Raw genomic sequence first — 14,014 nt, forward strand, 5'->3', positions numbered from 1 at the left:
CACACAATCGATGCCACCATCAACAGACCACATCCACAGCCATGATGGGCTCTCGTTGACACTCGTAACCATGGTAACCACTTAGGTCCCATACAGGGATGCTGCGTGTAGCTAGTTTTCTAATGAATTAAAAGTATAGGTCTGGCAAGATTCGGTTAGGATGGATTTTAGTAGCAGTTAACTAGATAGCTGTATGGTGTTTTATATTTTGAGCGGAGTATAGTGGAAATGTTTGCCAAATATGACACTTACTTCCTTTTTGAAATGTCTCCAATCCAAATACCCTTGGTTCAATATTTGGACGAATGGGGAAAAAATGCTTGATGTATAGGTAAAGTTTACTTACGAGGTGAGGGGGTATTAATGTTGATGCGTGTGGTGAGTGGAAGAGGCCTGTGTGCTCTGAAAGAAAACAAACAAGAAATGGTCAAACAAAATAAAACAACGTGTGAAAATAAAACATAACATGTGCATATTGCAGGAGACATCGATGTGAATAGGCTGTAAGAGTGTGGGGGTTTGAATAGGACAAGGTTGAGTAAAACAGCAGATATCTATTTGCTAGATTCTGAAATAAAACATAAATAAAAGCTTATGAATTCTGATGAAATTGTGTTTACCTCTCATTTTGGCGCACCTCATTGAATTTAGCAAAAATATCATTTTTTGATGTGAATCCCAATCTTTTGAAAATCAATGCAAACTGTGCCTGAACATAAGTCTAGTTGCTTATATCTAACAATGGTATAGATACAGGCATACGAAAATAGTGGGCTACCGTACGTTTAACTTCATTTACAAATGCAAGGCTACTTTTCCAAAATCAACTCGCTTGAAAGATCCGCAGCACAAGCTATAGACATGAAATGAGCATCGCGTGACTAATTTCGTACTCTCAAGGCTAATGTTAGCGAAATGTTTTAGCTAACAAGCTAAAAGACATAAATAACGTCGGAATACAGGATAACACACCATTTATCTCGAATCAATCAAGGAAAACGCCATAAGATAAATGATCAGTGACAGGAATAACAGTCTCTCAAAACAAGCATGAATAATAGATTGGAAAATTGGTAGCAAGGTGGATCTCTGATCATGCTGACTCTTGTTAGCATATATTGCTTCCCAGGAAAAGTCACTTAACAATTTATCACATGATAGGTGATTTTGAAGTCAGATTGGTCAATTCAGCATCTGTCATTCTGTCCACACTTTTGCCACCTGAACGAGTTTTTTCACTTGCCCTAGCTGGCATAAGGTACTAAAGAAGTGGAAAATGAAGCAAAGTGTTTGGGCAAGGTCACAAGTAATGTGACAGTTTTTGGTACCGAATCCACCAAGTTCGAATTAGAAGTCGCATTATCCTAGTGTGCCTGATACTGACTTAATTAGGAAATAATCTCCAGTCTGATGACATCCTCGTCAGATCAACCGTCCCTATCTTGTGCATTTCATTATCGACAGATTTAATTATTATTCAGTGATGAGCACGGCATCTTTGGAAACCATGGCAACTAAAGGAAGTCATTTGGGGCCGGTAATGGCCCGGTCACTTCATGACTTTGGCGAAATGAACATGACTACGAGTTTGTTAATTGCTGAATCTTTTTCACTATAGGAATAGGAACAGCAAGATAGCAACAACAACAATTTCAAGTAAGAACCATAGATAGGTTGTGAACACCCATCATCCCTGGGCAAATATGCAGCAACAAGGCCACAAACCAAATACAGACACAACTAAACTAAAACACTCCTTTCTACTCCCCACCAGAGGGCAGAGCACTGAAAAAATCCGATGCTATTTCTGGAACTAGAAATATGTAACCGATGATGTTTTTCCGCATGTCTGCTTCGAAGGACAATGATAGTTTTGTTTTATGAGTAGAATAACGGATTCCGGTCGACAAGTCAGCGGGATCGATAAATGCACTAGAAATCCGATGGGTTCATCAAGCAGGTAAGATACCGCGACCACCAACAACCCATATCAACGGGCGCGGCTCCATCCAAGTCTGCGGGGTTTTACAGGTCGGGGATTATTGTTTCAAGGTGTATCAGTCTGGGGAAAAATACAGCCTGGGGATTGGGGATTATAGCTCCAAGGCCTCGTCTCTCTAAAATAAGGGGGTGCACCCTGCCTTTTGCAATGGGGGTTCAGTCATATATAGTTGGGGGATGTTCAAATTTATATCACCAGCACTTCGACTCCACTATGTCTCTCTATTTATAACTTCAAACTGATCATGGCCGCTGTAATCTACTGCTGATCATGGGTAAAACATGACACAAGGATGCACATATCAGTGCCATGACCAATTTCACTTCATTGTACATGTAGATTTAGTTTAAATAATTTAACCAATAAATTAATTTTGTTTTTACACAAAAATGTCCAAACTAGCCTTGGAAATTTTGGCCAGCCTTCTCGGCAGGCTCGAGGCAAGGGCGGAAAAGGTGCATTGCGTTCAATGCGTTGCTAGGTTACATATATACAATCAAGATGAGTTCAATAAACTGTGCGCAATACAGCCGATTTAGCATAGTGGTACGAGCAAATTTTAAATACAGTCAACAAGAATAATAAATACTTACGATAAACATGCAGTACAATGCAATTATAAACAACTTTTCAAGTGATTTTGCTCATGAATAAATTGAGGTTTTATTGTTTATTAATCGGTCGTCTACCTGTACAACAGGACAAAACAATACAACAGATTCCGTAACAACCAACTTCTGGTGATTGTTTGAATGTAAGACGGCCGGAGCAACAGTAATAGTTCACATTGCTATAGAAGTGACATCACTTAATAATGCAACCTGGTTTTGATGTCATCCATACACTAATAGTGTTTTGTCATATATATTTTGGGTCGCTTAATCCTACAGAATCTGAGATAAGCTTCAGGCTAATGAGCTGTTTGGTTTATTGCCTATAGCCCAGCAGACAAAGCACCCTAAGATATTGTGTGACGTCATCGCTGCATCTCTTCCTCAGACCCCCCTGCTGAGCAGCTGGGCCATTTGTCCCAATGTCATATGCCTCATTTCTTTGAAGACCGTCAGAGCATTAAATCTTAAGTTGTTTATCTCGTTTCCATAGAAACCGTTCATTCTCTCACTCCAATTGACTTCTGCTGTCGATGCCTCAATAGGTTCATAGTCTGCTGATATGACGTCCATGAATTAACCCACTTTTTGTCTAAATATCTTGCATAACTCACACAAGTGAATCCACTAAGTAACGAGGTTGGTGACGATTACCCAGGGTGAAGATAAAAGACTAATCACAAAGCCCAGAAGTCAACGAATCAGTGCTCACTTTACACGGAACACAGCATCAAGTGCCATCTATGCTGTGCGCTGCACCCTCCAAACAAAATGAAGGTTCAGGTGCCAATAATGAAAAAATAAAGCTAGGAATATCTTTGCTAACCTAGGTGGCAAATATCTTGTCGGTTAATTGATTATCAGCAATGTTGCGAGATGGCCAGCAAAAACTGAACGATTTGAAAAGTACTATTTCTGGTCAAGAAGACGTAAAAGTATCATACTGAGTGGATGGTTCGAAACGGACACGCTGCTGTCAAACATTGCTGTAATTATCTGGTGAATAAGCAAAGTCAAATCGCCGATGATGGAGGAAATTGTACCACTTGTCAATCTCATTTCCTGTTCCTGTTCAATTGCCGAGCGTAGTAAGCGACACTCTGTTCAATCGTGTCGAAATTATCGTTCATTTGTGTTGCCACTCATCTTGGCGATTTATCAACGTACGATTGGTTAGTGACGGCATTATGGTGTGGTGTGGGCTGCCGCAATGCCGCTAAAGAGCACGAGCACTTCAGAGATCTGAGCAATTATTTCGCCTTTATTAATGCGCCAGTTGGGATCTGGATAATTCATACAGTCTATTTTCGCTTGTATCCCCAATCTCCTCTTCAAAGTTGATGTTGCCTGACTGAATCTTGATTTAGGTCATTTTTGGCCAGGATTATTCTTAAAGGGGGACTATAGGGGGAGGCATATTGGTGATCTTCAGGCGACCTGTGTGCACAGTAAGGGATCTGGGTTGGTGTTTGATTTAAGGAATTGAACCCGAGGCGGAGGACCTTGGTTGAGTTACCAAGACACTCGAGGGTGGAGCTAAAATACAGTCCAAACCCGAGCCGACAGGCGAGGGTTTGGACGAAATTTTAGCTCCACCCGAGAGTGTCTTGGTAACTCAACCAAGGTCCGAAGCCGAGGGTTCAATTTCTATTCTAAAATACCTCAAACTTAAAAAGATAGGCCACGAAATAACTTGAATATGTGCGAATTTGGCAAATTCCATCCATCGCCTGCCCGGAGCGCCGGTAGCGCCGTTGTTTACATTATGTTACGGCAGCCCGTATAGGAAGTCCGGATCGGCTCGCTCAAGTGACGCTAAAATCCGCGCAAATGGGCTATTTGGAGCGTTTTTCTCAGCAAATATGTGTAGTGCTCATTAAAAAACTTAGGGTGGTTGATGCTTCCTTGGCTGATTTGTGTTTGAAGCAGTGTTTTGAGAGCCTCAAACTTCTGAAGTGAGCTGTGTGCATGGTTCCACATTTTAGTGCAACCCGAGGGAACTTTGGTAGAGCATCTTGGTTGTGTGTCCAAAACACTCCACTCTCAGAACGAGACTTATGCATTTTCCATTTAAAAGTTGACTTTACGGTACCAAGGTATTTTAGAATCAGCAATAATCATATTCTTCATTCAAGCATGAAGAGTTAAGATGTACTGAAAATTGAAGCTACAGACCCAGCAGTAGTTCGCAGTCAGCGACTTTTTGAAACTTATCTGGCCTATGAGGCTCTCGCATTCAGTCTCCCTTAATTTGTATGCTCATCAGAAATCAGGTTTATCCTCAATCTTGTTCTTCTTTCTGCAGCTTTATATGGTGCTACCTCAAGAGTCAACTTCATCAGACAGCGAGAATGTCATCCTAAATCAGGCTGACCAGACTAAAGTTGATTGGAACAAGAGATGACATTTGACTGCAATTGTTTCTCTCACACTTGACTGCCCAAATAAGATCATTAAACGGCTCATCGACTTTATCTACCATTATAGCGGAATGACTTCTACGAAAATGGCTGATCATCCCTTCCAAATCATCTCATCTCTTAATTAATGTCTGCTGGAAATTGATCACTTTAAAACAGCGACTGCAGCCACATAAGAATTGGTGAGATCAAGTTGCTTTGCAAACAAGCAATTTTAATTGCTGCGACCTCATCACATGCATGTGATTACATAGCACAAGCAACCAAAGCCTGCCGCAGTTCCTCCCTTTAACGCGACTAAATCCAATCTAAATTCAACCACAACTGATTTATTCTGCAGCGCTGAAAACGGCACGAACCCTCAACTGGTGATGACAAATTAAACATCGGAGAAAAACCAGTTCTCAAGTGACATTCATGAGAATATAGAGACTGCTAATATCTTCATGATCACGCCACGAAACTCGTTAAGTCAGGAGCCAAACAATAAGGTCAACAGGACCAGGGTTCAGAATCCAATAATTTTCAGCCGTCTTTACGTTAAGCAAAGCATCATCGGTAACCATGGAAATGTAACACCATGAAAAATGGCCAGGATGTTCATCGGGGATGCAAGGAGCCATAACCCAGAAAGATCGTCATATTTTATCGCATGACGTAAATACGTTATTATCAACACAGTCACAGAAGAAACATGAGGTAAAGACAAAGGAAGTATGGGAGATGTAACATTTGTCACTTGAGGCCTGCAATATGGTATCACACCAAATGCCACAAGAGGATAACTGCGATGGGCCACTTGCCTCTGGAGAATCAGGGCTTTTTTAAATGGTCTTAGTTTGGTGAATTTCGAGTATGTTGTTAACACATCAAAATGAAACTGCAGGAATATCTGCCCTCATTACACCTAAATCAGCTATAAGATTGCAGTGGCAGCAAGTGAGCAACAGAAGACAGCCACAATGAATCATTGCAGTTATCGCCCCTCTCAAGGGAAACATCAGCGCAATCTAAAGGAAATCAGGGTATTTCTAAATAGAATCAGGACAAACAAGGAATTTCTCTGCAAACCTTTCATGTGCAAATTCGCAGCGCATGCCTCACACAGCGCCTATTCTTCTTCAGACAATTTCATCAAATTTCTCATGAATGAAACTAAAATATCGACACACGCCTCAGGTTATTCTGGAGGACAATTCAGTGAATGATGGCTGTACCAAAAGACAAGATGAAGGTGACCTTGCTTTGTCAGTCACTCTTTGGACAACTGGCAACGAATAGCTGAAGCAAAAGCTGTATCTCTTGAATTAAAAATTAGCTTTTTCTCAGTTGAATACAGCATCAGCGAACTGCTGTTACTCGAATTATAAGCCTTTCATTGTAAACTCTAATTTGAGTACCTAGTTTTGTTTTCTACTTACCCTGAGAGTGCATACTGAGGCTGTGGGCTGGCAAGCATTTGCAGCTGATGATAGGGGTGATACGGGGTCTTCTTGAGCGCCTGTAATAAGTTCGGCCGGTACTCCGGGTCGATGCACCATAACGATCCTTTGCCAATACTCTGCAAATAGAAATGAGAAGAGACCGTCATAAACACTGCCTTCATAATTTGGGTCTAAACACATTGATACAGACTGTTGTCTATCAGGTTGTGGTTCTCTATAGCAGAACCAACAAATTTTTTCCCAAATGCTATGCATATATTAACACACCACTGTTCTGTGTTTGGAATATGGCCTACATCAGAAGTCTGATCACCTTATAAATTATGCACACCCACAAAACAAGCACTTAATTGTCAACTTGATGAACTTGGGCCGAAGTTCAAGTGAAGGACACTTGACCTTCAAATTATCTATTCACACTGTCCTTATCATGACCTACATCATAAAGTTTTTTTATTTTTTATGCCAAAGTAGCACAAAATCATGTCAGCCACCACTAGATGCATGGTTAGGGTTCAAGTAGAGGCCCTAGACAGAGACACACCGGAAAGTAGTCATGAACAGTTGCATCTCAAGTCGCCCCCTCTGTACAGAACCATGTCACTAAACATACCACCAAGTCCACAAATTATCTTCACAGACATGCTCCACAGATCACTATTTGAGTAATCAGCTTTCCTAACAATTACCTGGCGATTATAGGCTTTTCTTTCCTGATAGACATCAATTTTGTCATCAACGGTAGTACCTCTAACACTGGTAAATTGGTTATTTGCCAATCAGCAGGTCATGTTTTATCAACAAATTACCTGATATAACAATTGCCAGACTAAAGGATCGATTTGATAAATTTGTTTATCTTTTCATTTCCAATATTTTGAACTCTGGGGGTCTTCCTCTATAATTATCAAAAGTAAACACAGACCTAGAGAGTTTGTTTTCAACTTTAAACCCCAGGCGTCTCTACTTGTACTGTCTGTATATACAGTGTAGGCCTAGCACTAGTAATCTTAGAACCAGAGTATCCTCTGATCTGATCACTGATAAATTGGCATTGAACAAAAGCACTGAGACTGGACTCATCTCAGAGTTGTTCGCAACAGGTTCCTGAATCTTTTACTTGATGGCAGTTTCAACCCATCTATGAATTCCTTCATGTGACCAACAAGCGCAAGAACAAGACGTCACATGAAAATGCAGGAACAATCATGCGATGGTCCTATTACCTCATTATACCAGAGTTTCTCCACAGAATAGTGACCTGATCAGATATATAGATGGAATAAAGCATGTTTGAACAGCGACCCTCTAAAAATAATGTGTAGTTGCCATCCCTGACAATCTTAATACATACATCTCATGGCTGGTGTAACAGAAGAATTACCTTGACAAAGCAACTCATCCACAGACCTATTGGGACACAGATAATGACCTGAGCCCAAGAATAATCCACAGATTGACCATTACAGACCTGATCACTATGATTTAGGTTCAGTTTAACTGGCAGCAATCCCAGTTCAACCACTAACTAAGTTTATTTGCAAACATGTTGTCCTACTCAACAATCCAAAGCCCATATAAAGTATATTAATTCAACACAATTGATCAATTAAGGCACACTTTCACAACCATGAAAAGTGTTGTACAGAACTGCTATGGTGCTCCATTGACAAAGACATGATTAGGCTATGCTAAATTACCCCCTGGTTGACAGATCCTTTAAATACTGATAACGCTTCGAAAATCCAATTGTGGCATTCCTTTGAGTACTACAAAAGATAGGCCTGTGGTATTTTTTAAGTGTTTGGAAAGTAGCAATAAATTTGATAATGAATTTGTATCCACACTAAAGAGCTGGTTAGATATAGGGGGGTATATAGAGTGGTTATTTAGGGATGCATCTTTCAGAGCAACGAATAAATGAAGAGAGTTTAAGATATATATAGCCGACATTTGTCATCTCCCATTTGCTAGTATAATTTGATGTGTTACAGTACTGACTAGGCTATTGATTCTATCAGGACTCATACAGGATTGCCAATATGATGGCTACTTCTGTGCAAACACACACTGTATCTCTGCAACCATCCACACCAACCTAGTCTGTTTATGTGTGTTGTCATGGCTACAATACAATACAATAAGTGATGCAGTCATCCGTTGGCAGAAGTTAAGAATTGAAATGTTGCGCAGGGCGAAATTGGTTGGAGGCAGAACTTATCAAATCTGACCATATATTAAAATCAGACCTCACTGTATAAGGTCATAAAATTAGATCCATGCAGTGCTACCCTTCACCTATGATACTAAAGAAGCCCCAGCACACCCCTACAGCTAGCAATTCATATGTTAAGACAATAAGAACAATCCCTGAGATGCATTTACCTAGTGGAACAAAACAAATTTTCACAGGAAAAATAAATGAGCCGTCGTCAAACTATTTGCATTGTGGACGGCAAAAACAATGAAAGAAGATCACTACTCTTGTTAATGTTTTCTTGAGCTATTCATCGTTTTATCAACAATTGTGAAACACAACTCCGAACAGAGATTTCAACTTAAAAACATTGGAACTTCCCATTCCCCGATAACATACACCTCTCGAGGGCTTGCCGAAAATAAATACTTCCTTAGCAACAGGTAAACAACATGGCGTACATTGCAGTTTTATATTGGTTTAATTTGCCGCCATTTAGCATCTAATTTCAACCATCTCACCGATCGACACTATGAACTGGGTGTGGTTTTACATGCTCACCGCAGCATGAGAAATACCTTTTTATCATTGTATTTCTGCTCGAGATTATAAGCCCAATTTTGATGCCCAGAGATTACAAGCTTCAACTGAGAAAGTCAACAGCTGCATGAGTATATCAACTTTTCTAAATTCTGTCTAGGTATAATCTCAGAAACATCCACACCAGGTGACAAGAATCAACTTACAGACCCGCAGGACACAAAATGATTGTCATTTCCAGAAATAGTCGATAAATCATTAGAATCATCCAACCTTGATCAAATGGCACTACTGGAGGCAATCACGATGACTCTGAATCAATTTAAGACGAAAATTGAAAACCGAAATGCCTTTTTCTCATCCTGGATTGTTCTGTTGGTTGAAAAGTTATAACACCACTTTGGAAATTTCTACAGTAAATAGATTTTACGAATAATATATCACATTAGATTGTTTCAATTCTTTGAAATAGAGGTCGCAATTAGTTTTAAGTGGCATTTTACATCATTATAAAATTCTATTGAAAAGCTAAGACTGAGAGGACTATTTTTTATGAGATTGCTTATGGTGAGCAAACATCATTTTGCTGAAAATGGGGTGTCTAATGCAGGCCAGCTGTACATCCCCCAGAGAATTGATACTTCAACCGGAAGAAGACGCAGTATTTCTCGCAGAAGTAGGAAATAAACATCTTTCATCCTCTCCACCTACCGAAGAGCTACAGATTTCTCCGCTGATGAAACTCCCATTAACTCATTCATTGATCAAAACAAATATGATTTGTCACCAGCTTGCGTCGTTCTCAGCCAGGTTGACCAAAAACGTAATAAGGTTTAGTGTACATCGCGTACAGGGACTTCCATTTACATGGGATGAAGAGACTGCACAAGGAAATATCCACAACAAATATGAAGAGCGGAAATTTTTGACACTGATGAGGAGTAAACCCGGTGAAACCATGGCAACCATTTTGGGGGAATAGTCATTGGGATGCGGGATCTGCATCCCAAGAGAGATGTGTTGTTTTGAGCAGCTCGTGTAGCTGTAGAAGTGGAGGTGGGATACTGGTTTTGATGAGGAAATCATTCTCTTTGATGAGGATGTGACAGTTGTGTTATTTATGAGAATCGAAGGACAGGTTGCATTTTTCATACTGAGGTAGAAAGTAACCAGTCTCAGAGTCTATTTGTTCAATCTCCCTTGAAATGATTTAGATCATTTTCATAACCCGATAGACATTCCTTTTACAATTACTTTTCACTTGCATAAATTTATCAACCCTTTCTCGCTATAGCAAGAGTATCGCACAAGCTCATCGAAGACCAAAGTGATAAATAATAGCACAACTCCCACGGCATCACCAAGCCTGGACACCATCGCTATCCAACCTACGATAAATAATCAGTTCACCTGTGACCTTTGGCGACATCTCCGAAGACATAACGCCACTCAGAAAACGTCACACAATCAGCTAACCGCATGTCAGTCGCGCAAAAATCCCATTTTCCGAAAAACAAAGACTCGATTAATCTGGCTGATGCTCATCACGAAATCCTGACGCTCTTATTGTGTAACCATGACAACGCTATAAACTAAGATGCTGTGAAGCTAATTACACAAAGCCGAATAGAGAAAATTAAGAAAGAGCGCAGCTGACTGACTTTGGTAATGGATTCATCCTCGAACAGTTGTTATGTGACTTCTAAGCTATACTCTAATCAATCAGCCTCGTTGGGACCTGATGGCCCACCAAGATGGCAGGATCAAGAGAAAGGCCAAACTGAACAGAATTATATCGACTTGCCCAAATTTCATGAACCAGACCTTTTATAAGTTATCCCAGTTAGGCACGGCTTAGGCCAATACTTTTTGAAGCACAATTTTAGACTGAGGTTTGCATTCAAAGCATGTGACTTCCACCAGATTGCTCAATTATAAACATCCACTGACTGCTTAACATCGTTAAAATGCCAATATTGATGTCAGCGCAACAACAAACTCTGCATCATCTCTTCTTGCATCGCAATAAGCCCGACTGCGTTTCACCTCAAACATCAATCAGAAGCTTTCCAAACAACCCATCAAGTAACTGAAACTGCATTCAAAAGTATCGCCACAAAGTGCGAATCAAACGCGCGAGAAGACTGTGAAGTTTTTCATACTTGATTGGGAAACCTGTCAAACGATTGATCACCATCTTTCAAGCACATCCAACGCAGTTTCCAACGACAACAAACTGACGGCAACTAGTATTTTTTCCACGTTCCGTGTCTTTTCTGTAATACATCTGCAAACTTGGCACCGGATTTATCAGAGTTCAAGATAATATGCTTTGAATGCACTTTTTTACGGTTGACTGCTCAATATATACGTATGGTGATGTGTGCCCAAGAGTGGCATGGTATATTCTCCAAAACTTGGGTCACAAATCACCATCAGTGAGATGATTCATTAGTTGCAACTTTGTTGATGGAGAATGGCCAACAAGTGACTCTGCAAATCACCATGGAAACTCAGTTCCGTATAATAGATTGAGTATTATTAGATCACTTGCTATTTTGCCAACAACACGGTAAAAGTTTGATACCGAGATGAAATCAAATAAATCAAGATTAGAGGTTTTACACAGGAAGTGCTCAGATTTGATCAAGGAATAGAGACAGTTCAACTTTCAAAGATCAACAGTCAATAGATGGTAAAAAGTTATTCTGCCGTCGGCTATGACTTGATGTTCTGTCAGAGGCCTGTCAGTTTCTCCTTTAAAAGACTGAGGAAGAGGAATCCAATACCCAGAGCGATGTTTTATAAAGCAACGAGTTGCAAAATCCTGCTTGTACACCTGGTAACAGGTTGAAGATGATTTCTTGCCGACACCAGTCTTCCCCTCAATCTTCGTAATCGTTTCCTCGGGGCGACTAGTATTGATTGGATGAGAGGAGTACTTCTGGTTTTAGCACTTGATGGCACGCTTGGGAGTCTTCTAAGGGAATCACTTACTGCTCGTTTAGCAGTGATTGTGTCCGTTCTCCACCGATCATGCAATTTAAGTGCATCACTTTTTTTACCAGCGCTCAGAAGGAATGAGCACCAGAATTCTAAAATGTCTCAATCAGTTGAAGTTTGATGGAGGAAAAAGTTTTGAGACATTCCCAGGCTGACAAGCCAAAAACCAGGTGTTTTTAGATATTTGGATCAACATGGCAAAAAAGGTATCAGGGAGACTGCCCAGGTGCCTCTCCTTGCTCCTATTTGACCTTTGTAATCAAAGAACAAATTAACAGGACATTAGAGTCACCAAAAGGGGAAAGCAGCAAACCTCATCTCACAAAGCCTGATCGACAGTGACTTGGCCCTGCAAACAACAACGCCTCCTATACAATGTGGCTTAAAAAAGTATTTCGGATAAGCCATTAACGAAAGAATTGTGCCTTTCCTTGCAGGTAGAGAGGACTAGCAGGTCTGACCAACACATAGTCCTGTTACCGCAACGCAATCATCAATCATAAAGCATGAGACATCACCAATGAGACAAAAACTAGCCTTAGTCACCAGATAAGGAGATCCCCAAATGCAACGAAATACAAATTATACCCTAATGAAAATGACAAAATAATGCCATAGCTTAAATATCCCTCATGAAAAACCTTAATGCAGCAGTTTTATCAGGCCCGCGGGAATTGAACAGAAATGATTACGATATCCCGCACCGATACGTATGTCATTGCCAGTGGGATCCTATTTCTCGGGACAAGCACTATTTATTGATAAAATGTGGAGCAACACGCGACAATTGTTCTTCACCGCTGGACAGGATACGTCATGTTGGGCAATGGCAAAATCATTGGATTGGAAATCAAACAAATCGCTATCGTGACCAGCGCTAAGTCAGTCACTGACAAGTCATCCCCAACGGATCGCAGGAATGTATCACATTAAGATAACATTTATACCAACTGCTTAAATATTTGCTGGGTAAAAGTGCAAATATGATTTACGGAGTCATTGATGAGTAAGCAGGGTTAGGATGCCAATCACACCCATTACATTTGTGAGGTTCTACTGATCAAAATGTGGCAAACAAGAACAAGTTTCTTGTTGTTCATTACAAATTATGATAGCAACCTCTGTCAACTCTTCTTGAAACATCACCGCAACCGATCCAGGAAAGAAATACCCTTGAATACAAATATTCAACAACCACGCTGGTCTAATAACAGCCCGTTGCAGCTCATCACCAAATCAAATGTCCATCATCAGCCACCACGCCTGAAACATCCCCACCTCTGAATCTGATAACACGCCAAGACAGAAGAGCCCTTGTGTATTCATTTCCAATCCAATCACTACCAAGACGCCGCTAAATGACCATAAGTGGATATCAGTTCAGTCATCGATACTCCCAGGTAGCACTGCCGTAATCACCATCACGCTCTATAGCGGCTAACCGTTTAGCCTGTGCCGACCGAGGAAAATGATGAGCTCTTGTTCGGCTAAGACGAAAAGATCACGACTGGTGATTCTAATTTTACTACCTCGGATGGCTTGAGGGAGTATCGGACGGAACGGAATGACATCCTGCCACTACAGATTCTGGGAGCATGAGAGGAATTATTGACATGTTGAAAATGAGGAGATGAGCTCTGACTGGGACTTGTAAGAACAAGAGTGTGCTTTGTGGATGAAGAGACTGGAACCCCAAAGAAAATATTTGGAGGCACTTTCTTGGAAAAGATCAAGAGCTGAGAATGGGTAGCCACTCAGGGAGGCATAAAGGGTTTAGAGGGTTAAAAGTAATGGCT

General features: G+C 40.6%; 1 protein-coding gene across 3 annotated transcripts in view; it reads right to left on the bottom strand.

The window, feature by feature from the left end:
• The window catches only part of LOC135485490 (forkhead box protein N3-like), a 45,257-nt gene that overhangs the window by 7,500 nt on the left and 23,743 nt on the right, over nt 1-14,014 (bottom strand). For all 3 annotated transcript variants that reach the window (XM_064767577.1, XM_064767580.1, XM_064767579.1), the window contains 2 exons: nt 6,455-6,594; nt 347-402 (listed from right to left, as the gene is read on the bottom strand). In XM_064767577.1, the coding sequence (XP_064623647.1) occupies nt 347-402; nt 6,455-6,594 (196 nt within the window). The remainder of the gene's footprint in view (nt 1-346; nt 403-6,454; nt 6,595-14,014) is intronic.

Source organism: Lineus longissimus, chromosome 3 (genome assembly GCF_910592395.1).
Source record: "Lineus longissimus chromosome 3, tnLinLong1.2, whole genome shotgun sequence".
Classification (NCBI taxonomy): domain Eukaryota; kingdom Metazoa; phylum Nemertea; class Pilidiophora; order Heteronemertea; family Lineidae; genus Lineus; species Lineus longissimus.